This window comes from Brassica napus, chromosome C1 (genome assembly GCF_020379485.1).
Source record: "Brassica napus cultivar Da-Ae chromosome C1, Da-Ae, whole genome shotgun sequence".
NCBI lineage: Eukaryota > Viridiplantae > Streptophyta > Magnoliopsida > Brassicales > Brassicaceae > Brassica > Brassica napus.
In genome coordinates, this window is record NC_063444.1 from 35,510,918 (window position 1) to 35,528,907 (window position 17,990).

At 33.1% G+C, this 17,990-nt stretch overlaps 1 protein-coding gene across 1 annotated transcript; it reads right to left on the reverse strand.

Annotated features, from left to right (window-relative positions):
* Positions 1-1,181: 1,181 nt before the first annotated feature.
* LOC106354891 (auxin-responsive protein IAA9-like) lies at positions 1,182-1,867 on the reverse strand. The gene is made up of 3 exons (XM_013794933.2): positions 1,794-1,867; positions 1,432-1,711; positions 1,182-1,271 (listed from the first exon to the last, which is right to left on the reverse strand). Exons 1-3 carry the CDS (start codon positions 1,865-1,867, stop codon positions 1,182-1,184), a joined length of 444 nt encoding a protein of 147 aa, XP_013650387.2.
* Between the last annotated feature and the right edge of the window lie 16,123 nt (positions 1,868-17,990).

Below are 17,990 nucleotides of genomic sequence, written 5' to 3' on the forward strand. Positions count from 1 at the left end.
TTACGTCAACCCTTTTCTAAAAATATTAAATCTGAGAAACTGTTCTATTCTTGCTGAAAAAAATAACCAAAAACAGGAAAAATGGAAAGTATTGTAAAGTCAAAAAATAGAGAGAGCATATTAATTTGTGGAAACAGCGACCAGTTTACTGATTCTGCTAAAGCGTAGTCAATTCTTACATACGTAGTTTTTATTTAAAACAAAAAAATCTCAGAAGCTAAAGAGGTTTTGAAATTTAAAACACCACCAAAAGGGATAGTCTCAATCGCACATATTATGTATTAATTAGAAAGCTTATGGATCATTTTCTTTCCAGTCTTTGCGCTCTCATCTTCGATTTCTCCACATTGCTCTCGGAGCTGCAGCTGCAAACATCACAACATCGATTATACAATAGGAAATTCAGAATCATACACCAGACCAAACTCCTAAGGGTTCGAGAATGTTTTTCTGACGCTTTCGAGCACATTAAGTATGTTAACTTGTTGTGCTTACTCACAAAAGGAAGCAAGTGATCATCATCAAGCAGCTTCCAGCCCACTAATCTCATCTTATCCCAGTTCTATTTGATCTCAAAAATAATATTCAGAAAGGTGCTGCAGATTTGAGTTGTATTTTGGGAACCAAGTGAAAAAAAACTTACCTAATCCAATGGCATCACAGCCTTTCATTATCTTCTTCTTGCAGACATCAGAAAACATCCTGTAGATTAGAATAATCAAATCCTAGATAGTATCTTTGTAATGCATGCTACATTTTTATTTCAAGCGCATAAAAGCCTCTAAGAAGTTTTCAAAAATAAGAAATAAAACTTACTCCCATGGAACATCTCCGACAAGCATCCAATCTCCATCCTTGTCTTCATAAGTGAGCACAGAGTCTTTTCCATTCAGAAGATCCTTGAGTTTGGTCTCACAGAGTTTATCCTTCCTTGTAGCTTTGTTAGATCCACATTGACCTAAACACCAAATAATCCATTGCACTCATCGATCTACCATGAGATTTCTAACAAAGCATCATTATAGAAATCACAGAAACATCTCACCAAGAGTAAAAGTGGTGAACATTTTCTCCAAGGCTGTAGAAAGCTCCATGTAGTTAGTGTAGCTCTTCAGGTCAACTTTCCTTAGATAAGGAGCACCATCCATGCTGACTTTCACAAAGAAGGCCGCAGAACCTGGCTACCCATCAACTTCATCAATGTTGTTACACGTGGTCGCCAATGTGTTCTTCCTGAAAGATCTCACTGGAGGCCAACCAAGATCTATGCCCTGAAGAGAAACATAAAAATTCAAAATTTACCCTTCAGCTGATGAAAGAAATAAAAATATAAAAAGTCCTATATTACTTGGCTGCATGTGGGCTAGAGCTATTGTTTGTAGTGCTCCCCTGTCCCTTGGGGGCGTTCCGTGGCACATCCTTCTTCATTACATATTGGTTAGCTACCCCTTCAGGAAACATCCAGTTTTTCTCAGTATAAACTGAACTTTTGTTCCCCGAGGCAATGTTCTTCAGAGACGAAGAGGGGCTAATCTCATCTTTCAAAGGAACCAAAGGCAAGAAGGGCCTCTCATCGAGCTTTGCAGAGCTCAGTAAGTGGAGATCCATGTCTCTAACAGGAGATCGTGATCCAGGAAGGCCAAGTGTCAGATCCGTAGCCTTGAGCCTAATAGCAGCTTTATCATCTTCAGCAAGGCCCGAGAGAGTTGAGCTTCCAACATAATAAGAAGAACAATCAGAGATCCCCAAATAGTTATGCTCCTTGAGTCCTCCTCCTGCTGTGGGTGAAGAACTTGCCACAGAGACATTGCTCTGCAGCTCTTCCTCCGGTGACGTTTCTGATTCGTCGTACTCTCAGCCCGCTCATATTTATAGATTTGGGATGAAGGAAACGTAGGCGTCGACATGGAAACTCGATCCAATGGAATTAAAAATTATGGCAGAATTAAAAAAATACATTGAACCATAGGGAAGGTGAAGAGGTAACGAATTGGAGGCGAAGAGATGTATCGAAAGAGGGATTAGGCGTTTCGTGATAGATGTTTTTAGAAAGCTTATGATTCAGAAGCTTAAATTGATGAATTACAGGGGATAGAGCATACCTTTTTATAGTCAAAAATTCTGAGATAAGAATTAAAGGGGATGCATTCACGAATAGATTGAATGTTTTGATGACGTTTCGCTTCAGTGTACTCTCGTTATGGTTTCAGATTGTTCCGGAAGATGAACAGACCTGGGTTTCTGAAGTTTTCGCACACGTCGTAGTGACCAAGACATTGGGCCACCAGCGTAAAACAGTTAAAAGCCCAACTTAAAACAAAGCTTTCAAACACATAAAAGGACACGTGTCAACTTTTCCTACACTCAATTAGTGACGTGTCATCCTATGTGGACACTTTAGGAGAGAAGGAAAGACAATTTTATATATAAAGATATGGAGAAAGTGTAAATGTACTAATTAACAAAGATGTTATAAATCATGGAGTGGATTGCCATTAACCAGGCCCGGACCAAGACCGGCCCAATACCTAGAAGATGGAGAGATGGCCGAAGCCTAGAGAGAGGAGAGAGAGAGAGCCGACTTCAGGAGAGAGAAAGGCGGCCACAAAGCTTGGAGAAAAAGAAACACTTTCCTTTTCCTAGTAGATGTAATCTTTCCATTATTATATATTAGTAGTTTTCCTAATCCTAGTGAGTTTAGGTTTTGGATACTTTCCATTTATCTTCATCTTGTCATCTTATATAAAGGAACCCTCTTGATCATTAATAAAACCACAGAAATATTCAGTCTCTAAAACTCTCTAATTACAACACGTTATCAGTACGATAGACTCCAAAACCCTGAGACAAAACCTAACCTAAAATCCGTCACACATAAACCCTAAATCAGGCACAACTTAAAAACAATATATCTCTCAAACCCCGAGGAACCAGACAACGAGCCACATATCATCTTAAAGCTCTTGACGAGACGAATCCATCAGCGCAAAGCGTTCGTCGATCTGATCTCAGACGCGCCCACACTTGTAGAAACAATACGCAGTGCCGTCTTGATCTTTTGGAACCCTAATCCCGAAGAACCCTAAATTGTTCTTGCTTGCGTTCCGGCTTACAAACTCCGATCAAGCTCAACTCCGATCAAGCTCAGCTTCAGACGGTCCCTGTCTGTGATCAACGTCCTCAGCCTCAGCTCAGCTTGCGTCCAGCTCAGACCAAATCCCCGCCCAGACGCAACCGTCCGCGAGAAGAAACAAGCTCGCGATAGCTCTCGGCAACGCGACCCCGACCACACGCGTCCGTCTCAGCCTCAGCGACCCCGACTGCAAGCGTCTGTCTCGACTCGAGACCCGATAGGAAGAAGACAGCTCGCGTCCGTGTCGCAGCTCGCGTCCGAGGTTCATCCGTTCATCCTGGAGGTCCGGTTTCTACAATCTGCAAAACAAAGGTAATCCTATTTCTGAGAACATGAATCGAACCTGGTTGTTTTGTAAAGATTGAAACCCTAAAAGATAATCTCTAAAACTAAAAGCCATCGGTTAAATCGATCAATCCCCTATGAGTAAATCGAAGCTCTATAAGTTCGATCTAAACCTAAGAACGAGATTGATCTATTGATCCATTAAAATCAGAACCTTAAAGGTTTTTGAATCTCAAATCAAATCCCCTTGATCAAAGATCAAAGTTTTCGAAATCCCCTAAAACCCTAATTTTGGAAAATTGGTTTTTAATTTTGATTTGAAACTTGAGTATTTGATTGATCGCCTAGAGCTATGATTATGATTGTTTTAAAACTTGAATCTGAATCTTGTTTAAACTGAAGCCCTAATCTCGAATTTAAAACCTTAAATCTCTCATTACTTAAAGCTTGAAAGATTGATTTAAAGAATTTACATATTGAATGAGAGTTAGGTTGCTAGATTATTTAATTCTAAAACCTAATAGATATGCAACTAAGAAATAGGATTGAATGCATCTAGATCCCGTTTTGTATATGGCCGTGTGGCCTAATACATTGTTCATACTTGCGGCCTTGTACCCTTGATTGATTAAAAGCCGTGTGGCTTAGTGCATATCAAAGTGACCGTGTGGCCTAGTATCCGGATGGTTATATAAACCGGATTGCATCATGATCCGATCCTTAAGATCGTTGTATCTTATAATGGCCATGAGGTATAAGCATCACATTGCAAAGCCGTGTGGCTTAAGCATCATAAATAGACTTATGAAATCATGTGCACTGATTATTTAAATTGGTTGCAAGAATTCTAAATTATGAATTGATTGATGATTTCAGATGTCGAGATTTGAGCGTTCGGGTTATGCTGCCCTAGATATCTCTGGAAGATATTATCCAGAATGGGAAATGAACACTTCAATTGCCCTGAAGTCTAGAGGACTCGGGAAATGTATCATTGAAGGAAATAATGAAATTGAAAGTGAAAAGCATAGAGCCATAACAATTATGCGCTATCATCTCACTAAGGAACTGAGAAATCAGTATCTAAATATTGAGAATCCTTGTGACATTTGGACATAATTAAAGTCCAGATACACTATGGTATTATTACCAAAGGTCAAACATTAATGGATGAGTCTCAGATTCCAAGACTTTGAGACAGTGGCCGAGTTTCACTTTGCCTTGTCCAGGGTCGTGTACCAACTGAGATTATGTGGAGAAGAGGTAACAGATAATGATTGTCTATTCAAGACATACTCCACATTCCATCCAAAAGATTTGTTGTCAAAACATATCTACATAGAAAGAGGTTCTACCACTTACAATGACCTGATCTCTTGCCTAACGGTGATTGAGAATGACAAGGTAATAAAGAGGAGCAGTGAGATGAGATATCCTGATACAAATAAAACTAATATAGATCAGGATGAATCCAAGGGAGCCGTGTCCAATATAACTCAAGGAGTGGCCGGCATGTCTATTGACTAAGAGGGATCTCGACATTTTATTTTAAAGTCCTTGTTTTGTGATTTTCTTTTAACCTACTTGATGGTTCACGATTTTATATATACAATGGAATTAGTTTTTGAATTCATTATCTTGCCTGATCTTACTTGAACATATGAATGATTCTATTTTTGCCTAAAGGGCATAATACCAAGTAAGAAATCATGAAAGGGGTATAGTAAACATAGTAAAGAAACTATGGCTAAGGCATTGCCTTAAAAGGCATTATACACACCCAAAAGAACATGTGACCCATTGAAGTTATAATGTATGGTTTCCAAGTAGAAACAATGGGTAAGGAAGGAAACGAGTTCCTTTAGACTTTAAGAAAAATAAAACGCCTAAGACCTTATAAGTGGTCGAGACTATACCTATGATCTCTACTGATTTAAAACTATGCTATAAGATCAGTATGATAAGAGGCAAGAGAAGTGGTGACTATACTGATATATCTCACGAAATTTTACACTATATGGCATGATAGGATTAGCCATCCGAAAGTCTAAACTTGATGCAAAGATTGAAAAGGCACAGAGTTATCCCGTAAAAGATCTCACGTTGTGAAACATGTACACAAAGGGAAACTCATTAGGCTTAATTGTTCCAAGCACCACGACCTTATAGTATGGTCATGAGGGGGAGAGAGGATAAACCCATGATCAATACTACAAGTTCGTGTACCACTATGGTCTAAGACCATGTTATATGGCTCGGTCATTACTCGGCCATAAAGGACCATTCCTCGGCCGTAGAGGCCATGATACAAACAGCCAAACCATAAATACCATTACTTGACCATGTTATAAATGGCTCGGCCACAAAGGCCATAACCGGCCTTCGGCCGCAAAGGCCATAACCGGCCAAAGAGGCCATCACCTATAAAAGGTCCGACCATGTAAGTCATTATCTATAAGACTAAGATTCTAAAGTCTATAAGCTTGGAGACATTATGTTTTACATGTATAGAATGATAATATGATCATATGCATCAGGCCATATAAGTGAGCATAGAAATTCCCATCTCAGATTGAATACGGGTCATAAAACCAGACATACACCATCTTAAGAGATTTTGAATAAACCACCACATACATACATGTGCCGTCTAAGATGGAACCTCAGAAAAGGATTGGGAATATATAAGAATAAGATCTTCTCCACGAATTCAAAGGACCGTGAGCCAAAACATGGGTGATAAAAATAATGGTCAGGTACGGATTGCATGAAACAAATGAATCCGAATATTCAATATTAAAGGAGAAAGATTATAAGCTGGATAAAGAATGTTAAAAGTACGAATGGTTTTAACCATCATTGTCTTGGCAAAGATCCTCGGACTAGAGATTATAATTTAAGACGTCCAAAGAAAGATTATATAAAGCTAGCTAATTGAGAAGCTAATCGAAATGCCAGACACTGACCCGAGAAATGACTAACCAGCTTAGCACCAAATGAATGTCCTAGAAGAGACATAGTCAAGTTGCTATAGAGTCTATACAAGATAGACCAAGTGTTCCATAAGATAAAAGAATTTCGGATAGAAAAATGGTGCATAGAATACAGATCCGAGATTATAAGAGAAACCATACCAGACATTGAGAAAAGGCTGCGCAGCTACACATCTAACGTACCAAGCCATGTGGCTTGGGACACCAAGCTACTAGGTAATAAAGGTCCTGGATAATAAGATCTCAAATCTATTAGATCATGTCTGGAACATAATGGAACCACATGAAAGTGTCGGCACACACACACATTTGTATAAAGATACATAAGAGAATAGCACTTGAACATAAAGAGATGAACGAGGATCATGAACCCACGAAAGAGTACTCATACAATCATAAAAGATCATAGAGATTAGAAAAGATAAAACGTGGAGGTTCAAAGTATCTAAAAGAGAGATGGGCGTATTGGCCATATACAGAAACGCCATCTGATAAACTAGTTAAATAGATGGATCTTGTGAGATAAAGAAACCGTGAGAGAAGGCACATGATCACGAGGTCTAAGAGTGTTCATGTCTTCCTACTTACCAGCATTAGATTATAGCTTGTTACACAAGGTACTCACAGAGATCAAAGGAACAGATTATAAGGAGATAAACTCCTATGTGGTGGATGCTGCTACAGTTTTTCGAAATTGAAAATGGTCTGGTCATAAGAAAGAAATTAGATACAAATGATGTAGTAAGCAGCATATGGATCACTGGATAAGATGAAAGAACAACTTCGTTCCTAAGCTGATTCATGGACTGAAACATAAACCGGCTGCATATAGTATGTAAAAGAAATTGATCACGCGTGATCATTGATCTTGGAGTTGTATAAAAGACAATCCAATACAGTCCATATATTTAAAATTCCTTGTGAATATACTAAACCTTAAAGAGGTTAGTAGGCATAGAATAAATCTATGTGGGTGTCCGATCAAAAGCGTCCGGCCCCGACCCTTCAAATTAAAGATGTCCGACTCTGTCCGTCTAAGGGCGTCCGACTCTTCAGCAAAGAACGTCTGGCTATCCTACTAGACGCGTCCGGCTTTTAAGACTAAAAGGCGTCTAGCCCTTCTTCTTAATCATGGGCTAGTAGAGACAAAAGATCAACCGGATACAAATGTATTGTAGTCCATAAAGCTTGTGAGAGCCGAGATCTATGACCTAATAATATATATTTCAGTGTGTGATATAATCCATAGCAACAGAGGTCATGAGACACCATCAAGAGATGGATAAAGGACTACAATGTCCGAGATAGATATGGTACTGCCTAAGGCAAAGAAATCGATGTCCACATCCATGAGAGTGTTCGGCCACAGAGCCATAATAAGAGATTATAAACTCACATCAATGATCATTGATCTTGAACACTCATGAGACAAGTAGTGGACATGTATAGACGAGGTCTATGAACCAGACATGGATCGGCCAGATCGAGACATAGGTTCACGATAACTATGTCTAGTACATTGTCCATAAGTACTTATTTTGTCCGACTAAAGTAAAGAGTTAAGAGTAGACGATCACGTCTAGACTATGGACATATGCAAACACGATTTGCAAAGACCCAATAGTGATCCCCGAGAACAATATGGTTCACATTATTTAGCACACATGCTTTACCGGGACACTCGATGTCAAGAGACATGAGAAAACGACCTAAGAGGTCAAAGTGGTCTAGATACGGCTTAGTAATGAACTTGGCCAATTACTCCATTCCTACATATACAGGAAAGATCACGCACCAGATGCGTAGAATGTAGAAACCTACAGTGAGGTTCACGTCAGGGGGAGTAGTGCGTGTTGTACTCTTTTTCCTTCATCACGGTTTTGTCCCACTGGGTTTTCCTGATAAGGTTTTAATGAGGCAACATGAAGCGTACTACAAATCATGTACGGTTATGGCATCCAAGGGGGAGTGTTATAAATCATGGAGTGGATTGCCATTAACCAGGCCCAGACAAAGACCGGCCCAATACCTAGAAGATGGAGAGATGGCCGAAGCCTAGAGAGAGGAGAGAGAGAGAGCCGACTTCAGGAGAGAGAAAGGTGGCCACAAAGCTTGGAGAAAAGGAAATCCTTTCCTTTTCCTAGTAGATGTAATCTTTCCATTATTATGTATTAGTAGTTTTCCTAATCCTAGTGAGTTTAGGTTTTGAATACTTTTCATTTATCTTCGTCTTGTAATCCTTATATAAAGGAACCCTCTTGATCATTAGTAAAAACACAGAAATATTCAGTCTCTAAAACTCTCTAATTACAACAAATAAACCTTTTTAGGAGTAGACTAGGAGTTAAGCCGCGCTACGCGCGGAGCTATTTATATTTTTAAATGTTAACTATATGGCTATTCATTTGGACGTTGTATTCTAAACAACAACAAAATTCTAAATTGTATGTTTGTGTAAATACTTATTTCTTTAGAAAAAAACAGAAAACTATACATTTTTCATATAGATGTTTCATATAGTTTTTAATTTTTATATTATATATTTACTTATTATTTAATTTTTCTTAATTTGTAGGGAAATTCTTTCAAATAGTCGTTTTTAACTTTTTCTCACAAAATAGTCATCAATAAGGAAATGAAAAAAGTAACCCATTTTATTTGAAAATTTTAACATTTCTTTTTTATTTTTCAAAATTTAAAATCATATCCACAAAATTCCACCCCATAGCTCTAAACCTTAAGTCTAGTTTATTTAACATTATAGCATAGATATAATTTTACTCTTTAATAAATGTTTAATTCAGATAAATGTTTAATTTAGTTTTTCTATTTTTTATATTGTATATTTACTTACTATTTATCTTCTTTTATTTTGTATATTTATTTATTCTAAATTTCTTGCTTTTATATCAATCATAATATTACGATATATATTTAATATAATATTTTATTTCTTATATACTATATTTACTTATTGTTTATTTTTTTCTTATATTTTATATTTACTTATTATAATATTTAACATTTCTATATGATTAATATTACTAACAATGATATTAAAATATTACATAATATTAAATTATAAATGTATTATAATATTAGAATAAAAATAAAATATCTTAATAATATTACTTATTATTTATTTTTATACTAATATTTTTATGTCTTTTTTTTTTGACATCAATCATCTACAGACTCATGCCGACTCTGTAAACCAAACCGGTAACTCTGTCCATGTGAACGACGAAAGACGGTTGTTTTCTAGCACTGCGTGCTAAACTATCCGCCTTTTGATTTTCCGTCTGAGGTACATGAACGATCTCTGAGTTTAGAAAGCTTCTTTTCAGCAGCTTAATGTCTTCTTGATAATTGTCAAAAGCTGGCCATTCTTCTGGTTCTGAAACCATCTTTACCAGTTGAGAACAATCTGTAGCAAATGTGACATGAAATTGCCGTAAATTCCTCATGTATTCCATTGTCCATATTAGCGCTTCTACCTCCGAATGAAGAGGTGAAAGACTTGCCCGGACATTCCGTGCCCCTAGAAATCCATCAAAACCCGCTAAAGTGATGTACCAACCTTGTCCTGAAAACTGTTCCTCATCTTTTCATGAACAATCTATGAAACACCATCTTCCTGGTATTGTTGATACAATTATTTCATGTAATTGATTTGCAACCCTCTAATTATTTGTTACATGTGCCTCCGCCCAAAGTGTTGATTCTAATTCCGTTAGTTTAAGCGTATATCTTGGATCAACATCCAAATTAATAAAAACTTTGTTCTTTTGACATTTCCAAATATACCATAATATCCACGCAAATTGGTGATCCTCCATTTTTGGATTAACTATCTTTTTTATTTTTATGTCTTGTAGTCTATATTTCCTAATTATTTATTTTACTATACATTTTTCAGATAGATGTTTAATTTAGTTTTTCCAGTTCTGATATTATATATTTATTTATTGTGTATTTTTTCTTATACTGTATATTTACTTATTCTAATATTACGGTAGAAGTTTAATATAATACTTGTATTTCTTATATTGTATATTTACTTATTATTTATTTTACTATACATTTTTCAGCGATATGTTTTAATTTAGTCTTTTCATTTCTTAATTGTATTTTACCTTTTTTTTCTTATACTATAGATTTACTTATTCTAATTTTCTTGTTTTTATATCAAATGATAATATTATGATAGATGTTTAATGAGATAAAAATATTATCTTATATTGTATGCTTATTTTTCTTATATTGTATATTTACTTACAAAAATATTTGAAAATAATAAAATGTTAAACTATACATATTCAGATAGACGTTTAATGTAGCTTTTTTTATTTCTTATATTGTATATTTATTTATCTAATTTTTTTGTTTTATATCAAATTATAATATTACGATAGATATTTAATGTAATATTTCTATTTCTTATATTATATATTTACTTATTATTTACATTATTATATATTTTCAAATAGAGGTTTAATGTATTTTTGTATTTTTTATATTGTATATTTACTTATAATTTATTTTTCTTATATTTTATATCTACTTATTCTAATATTAGAATTGATGTTTAGTGTAATATTTTTATAATGTAAATTTACTTTTATTTATTTATTTAACTATACATTTTTCAAATATATGTTTAATTTAGTTTTTCCATTTTTTATATTGTGTATTTACTTGCTGTTTATCTTTTCTTATTTTTATATTTATTTATTCTATTTTTTTTGTTTTTATATCAATGATAATATTACGATATATATTTAATGTAATATTTTTATTTCTTATATACTATATTTACTTATTATTTATTTTTCTTATATTTTATATTTACTTATTCTAATAGTAAGATAATGTTTAGTACAATATTTATATTTCTTATATTTTGTATTTAGTTATTATTTTATAGATGTTCAATTTAGTTTTTTTTAATTCTTAATTGTATATTTACTTATTCTAATTTTCTTCTTTTTATATCAAATAACAATATTATGATAGATGTTTAATGTAATATTTATATTTCTTATATTGTATATTTACTTAATATTTATTTTTTCTTATATTGTATATTTACATATTATTGTTTAATGTAATGTTTCTATTTCGTATATTGTATATTTATTTATTATTATTATTTATATTATATATTTATTTATTTATTTTTTAATAACCGAAATATTTTCTGTTTTACGTATTTATTTATTTTATTATGCTTTTTCACATAAATTTTTAATGTAAATTTTCTATTTCTTATAATGTGTATTTACTTATTATTTATTTTTCTTTATATCTATATTTACTTATTAGTTATTTTTTATGTTTTGGTAATAATGTCACGTGTCATCTTCGGAGATAAGTTTTTTTCGCTGACGTGGACACTCTATGGAGCCTCAAAAGGTTTATATTGTGTATTTACTTATTGTTTATCTTTTCTTATTTTTATATTTATTTATTCTAATTTTTTTGTTTTTATATAAATGATAATTTTACGATATATATTTAATGTAATATTTTTGATTCTTATATACTATATTTACTTATTATTTATTTTTCTTATATTTTATATATACTTATTCTAATAATAAGATAATGTTTAGTATAATATTTATATTTCTTATATTTTGTATTTAGTTATTTTTTATAGATGTTTAATTTAGTTTTTTCAATTCTTAATTGTATATTTACTTATTCTAATTTTCTTCTTTTTATATCAAATAACGATATTATTATAGATGTTTAATGTAATATTTATATTTCTTATATTGTATATTTACTTATTATTATTTTTTTTATATTGTATATTTACATATTATTGGTTAATGTAATGTTACTATTTCTTACATTGTATATTTAATTTTTTTTTTATATTGTATATTCACTTATTTATTTATTTTTTTTATTTTTTAACAACCGAAATATTTTCTGTTTTACTTATTTATTTATTTTATTATACTTTTTCACATAAATGTTTAATGTAAATTTTCTATTTCTTATAATGTGTATTTACTTATTATTTTATTTTCTTTATATATATATTTACTTATTAGTTATTTTTTTATTTTTTGGTAATATTGCCACGTGTCATCTTTGGAGATAATTTTTTTCGCTGATGTGGACGCTCTATGAAGCCTCAAAAGGTCCCTTTTATTAGTATAGATTTCTCAAGAATTTTTTTCTTATTAGTTTAAAACATAAAGAAATAAAATATTGTTGATCTCATCATCATAAAATATCGTTATAAAATTAATTTAGAAGAACCACGATTGACATACACATAATAAACAAAAAAATAATTAAAAAATTCATTTTAGATTTTGATAAAATGCAAATCTACTAAAATTAACGGAGAAAGTCTTGTAAAGAATTATTCTTGTGGATACTTCTCAACAAGTATCATTTTTAGGTTATTTTCGCAATTAAAAATTAACGAAGGAAGACTTCTCAACAAGTTTGCTCAATGAATAGATTTTTTGAGAAATTTTCTTTCATAAATTATCAGGTTAATTTTGTATTAAAAAAATTATTTTTGAGTTTCTTAGAGCACACTTCTACAAAAATATTCTTTGATATTCATGTTTATTTTGTAATTGCCAAAATTTTGCAGACTATCTTCTCAGAAAGTCTTCTTATTGTCACATGTCATAAGAAGTCTATTCAAGTTAGTTTTGATATTAACCATGTTTGATTTTATACGAATAGACATCGGAGAAATCTCATAGCGTAAAGATTTCTCCAGCATTCTATTCTCAATTTTAAGGGTTTGTTAAAATCTCAGAATAAACATCGAATAGACTTTGGGAGAAATCTTTTCACCTAGGGCTTTCTCACGAAATCTGCAAATTAATTAATTTTTATTAAATATTTTATTTTGTGGTAAAACTGATCTTAAAAAATATTTTATGATACTTCAGAGAATTTTTGTGATATGTCAGAAGTTGTCACAATAGACTTTTTCAAAAGGCTCGCCACAACAATCTTTTCTCGAAGTGTTGTCACAACAGGTTTCACTAGAAGTTTGCTATGAAAATTTAAATTTTTATATAAATTTAGTCAAATGCTAAAATAATCTCTATTTTATAGAGACTTTCCGAAATCAACTCTATTTTTTTTTGCTTATGAAGCAAAATTAGTAGACTTTTAAAGAAGCTTGTTAAGAAAAATTTACATAATGGTCAATTGCAAAACTAACCTATGCATGAACGAATTCTCCAGAAATCTTCTCGGTGGAGCAGATTTATGTAGAAATTTTCTACGTAAAACAAATTTGAAAATTTTGAATATTATATTTAGATCCAGGTAGAGTTTGTGCTTAGTTTCTCTAACCATCCAAAATTTCCTTAAAAAACCTATTTATTATTGACCAATAATCTATATTATAATAGTTGAGTTTTTGTTCACTCCTCAGCGCGCCACGTCAGCGTTTTATGGGCTCCACTTTTAAAAAGTGTGAAAAAGTGTCAAGCTCATGGCTCAAACCCGGGTTATTGAGATATAAACACCAACATTTATACCACTAAGCTAAATAATACTTTGTGCATTGATGGCCGAACCTAATATATATTTATGAAGGTCGAAAGCCCTTGCTTCTTCGGCTTCCTCTGAGGGTCGGGCCTACAAGTGTATTAAAAAAGCTCAATTTTTCAACAATTATAGTTTTCCCACATTGTAAATTGTTGTCGTTTAGCATGAGTTTGAGTTCTTTTCATCATTGTCTCAAACAAGTCTGAGTTACAGAGTTGCGCCGTGTGTATGTTCGTAATTTATTTTTTCACCGGTGAACTCTTCATGTCCCCATCTTAGATCGCTTGATCATAAATGTTCCTGATTTGTAGCCCCTCTGTAAACCCTATATATATGATTCTCATCTTTGATGAACCCAATCTGGATGAACCCAATCTGCATCTCCACAAAACTCATTGATTCCTCTTAGCTTTAACCATCTTCTAGGAAATGTTTCTCTCTGCCTCTCCAGTTCCTCGAACCGGCGTTCCGTCGTCCGTCACTCAACCTTCGAGTCTCTCCGTCTTGGTTAGCCCTGGGCAAAAAAACCGGAACCGAAAAACCGAACCGGAACCGAATCAAATTACCCGAAACCGAAACCGAACCGAAACTCTCAAATATCCGAATGGTTCTTAAATTTCTATATCCGAATAACCGGAACCGAACCAAAAACTGAACGGGTACCCGAATATCCGAAAAACAAGTATCCACTTTCAAATATAAGGTAAAATGTCATCAACCCCACTCGAACATGAAGAATGAGAACATTATTATCACCAAACCATGTTATCCTTTATGTACTCTCTAATATTATACACTAGGGTCGGCCCGCCCTTCGGGCGGGATGTAAAATTTAACAAATTTTGGAATGGGTATAGTTTGTGTTATATTAAAGTTTATATATTAGTTAGGTTTTTACAGGTTTTAGTAAATTTTATAGAAAATTTAATAACTATGTTGCCATTAATCCGAGATTTGTATAACTATAAAATAAGAGTTCTGTGTGCATGAAATGTAAAAACTGAAAAGAGAGTGCAGAGTATCAAAATAATAGTGATGGTAGTTTTGGGAACGATGTTTGTTGACGAAACATCAAAGTCGTACGGGTGCCGCTTGCTTTCACTGCAAGTAATAAGAGATTTCAAGTAATAAGTTTGATATAGTTGCATTATATAAAGTGTAGTTATAACCTTAGTTGTTCGAACATCCTTGAAGATTTCCTTGTAGACGATATTAGTAACTCCATCTTCACCGTCCATATCGGAAGTTTCGTCTAATATTTTAACACCAGATGGGGTTGTTACTCGAGACATAGCAACATACAACTGTCCGTGAGTGAAAACAGGGTGAGGGAGATATAAAGCAACTTGTTTCAGGCTTTGGTCTTGGCTCTTGTTGATTGTCATGGCGTAGCACAATCTGATCGGGAATTGTCATCGACGGAAAGTGAAGGGATGGATGGTGTGGTGGGAATGAGCTGGATCCTAGGGATCAAAACTTCTTCCCCAATACCTGTCCCAGTCATGATTTTAGCTTTAACAAATCTGTTTTCTAGGAGGGTTACCACCATTCTCGTACCATTGCATAAACTTTTATCCTGGTTAAGATTACACAGCAGCATCATTGGAGCTCCAACTTTCAAGCACAATCTGTGGTTGGGCAGTCCCGAAAATTCTAGAGAATTTAGGTACTCAGGCGGGTAGTGGTTGGTCCAATCATCATCTGATGAGCTTCCAACTCAATGATATCAGAACTTAAATATTCCCTAGCCTACGATGGGACCCTGGAGAGGAGATAATCGTTCACCTCTTGTACTGTACTGTTGGTAGGTGTCAGGACAGCCCTTTCTTTTAGGTATTCTGTATCTTGATAGTTCTGGAGGAAGTTGGGATATGCAGCATCCGCCAATGCCTCGTGTGGTTTTATAGAGCTAGATATTAAGAAATATGTGGAGTTAGCTTGATAATTTTTATACTTAATTTATATATGGATGACTTCTATTTTTCTTATGTATGAAAAGATAGTTTCTATATTAATCATATTTAATTATCTTCGAAAATTAAAATGTAAAACCAAAAAGTAAAAAAATAATATATATCATATATATTTAGAATTAAAATATAAATCCTTATATCAATCCTTATATCATATATATTTATAACTAAAATATAAAACTAAATATTCCTAAAATTCTCGATGAAAATATTATTGACCTTTATTATTTTTGTTACGGCTTTTACAAAAATGTTTTTTATTATTTTTAGAAAACCTACTTTTCTTACAATATAAAATTCATAAAAATGTTATTATGTTACTTGGTTCTTAATATTTGTTATATTTTGACTTTCAAAGTAAGTACATGTTGTTGACAAAAAAAAAAGTAAGTACATGTTATTTCATTAATATGTGCATTTTTGTGTGGTATATAAGTGCTTATATTTTTATTTATAACAGTTTAGTAGTGTAAAACTCTTTATTTCTTTGACGGAAGAACGATGGACCTAATTAGTTCTTTGTTCGGTGTGGCCCTATTATGATGTTTGATTGTTGTGTTTACTAAGTTTGTTGGGTCATAGATAGTCATGTACTTGTTTTTAAGATTTGCGAGGTCGTCCTAATGTTTGCGTTGTGCTTGGTTTTGTGTATAGTCTCCTAATATTGGGTTTGCAATACAATTACGATATCTTCATTCTATGGTTTTTTTTGGTTCCTTAAAGCATTTTTACTGTGTATTTTCCTTTTTTTAGTATAATGTGTCGTCTACCACATCTCACATTTTTCTTTCCATTTATCATTGTTTGGTTGTTCTTACACTGATTATCATACGTTAGTCCTCAAAAGATGATGAAGTAATATTCATCATACTGATAAAATACCTAGTTAACATATTATTCTATGGAACTTCAGATTTGTAGTCCACATTTGTGTTGCCTTTCCTACTGAAGTGGAAGCTTAAGCCTATGAACGCACAAAAATATTTAAAGGACCAAGTGTACACATAACATAAGCAATTAAATACATAAACATCAAAACCATATGATAAATGTGATCCCAGAATGCCACCCAAAGAGAAGCCTCCATACAGTGATACAGTTGTCTTATTGCATCCCTTTGCATACAGAGATCTGAAAAATTAGAATATCCAGCACAAATTCTTTAACATAATAAGATTTGTTTTGAATGATCTATCTATATAAACGATAAATCAAAGTAGATATCCAGAGATATGGCTGAACCTTACTTGGAACTCATGGTTTCACTCTTTGATTTACATCCTTTCATTATTGTCAAACATACGTATTAGAAACACAACATATGGCATGGATTTCCACTGGTCTCCAGCTACATTTCCAACCTGATTATCCATAGAACTTTAACCGCAGTACAACTGTACAGATTGAGAGGATAAGGTACAAAATAATTTTAAGATGAGAAGAATCACTCAAACAGCAACAAATTTGTTTTTGGGGTGCTCTTTCTTGAAAGTCTGAGGGGTGTTTTCCCTTCAGATCACCAGAAAATAGAACAACGCCAGTACTAACACAAAACAAAGCAAAAAAGCTTCGGAAAGAAAAACAATCAGAACAAATATAAAAAAATTTGAACAAATCATAATCAACAAAAAAGAAACCAATAATCATCTCCCAAATATTTTAAGATAACCAAACGCTTCTGGGAAATATTTTTGATAATCAAGACATGAACAAATGGACTTACGTTAAACAGAATATTAGGTTTCAAAGCAGTGCGGAACTACCTTAGCGTCGAGGAGGAGCAGGTCAACCTCCATTATGTATGTATTTATGTTCGAATGGTTCTAGTAATAACTTGCAAGTCAACCAATCTTTGAGTTTTTTTTTTTTTTTTTGTAAAAACCAATCTCTGAGTTTTAATCTTATTTTGTTGCAGAGATTTGCCGTCTAATACCCCATTTGTGAGAGCTTGTTATTTCTTGAATATAAATATGTTTGAATTTTCGTTAAATTATATTAGTTATAATATTTAATAAGGTATATCTGATGAGGCTCATATGTTAAGCTTTTGAAAGCTAAGCAGTCTAC

Bases quoted from the DNA above. Each gene is read 5' to 3' on its own strand.
- LOC106354891 (XM_013794933.2), bottom strand. From the start codon at position 1,867: ATGAGCGGGCTGAGAGTACGACGAATCAGAAACGTCACCGGAGGAAGA. The intron at 1,712-1,793 runs GTTCTTCACCCA...TTATGTTGGAAG, and splicing joins GAGCAATGTCTCTGTGGCAA to CTCAACTCTCTCGGGCCTTG. The intron at 1,272-1,431 runs GTAATGAAGAAG...GTTTCTCTTCAG, and splicing joins AAGGGGTAGCTAACCAATAT to GGCATAGATCTTGGTTGGCC.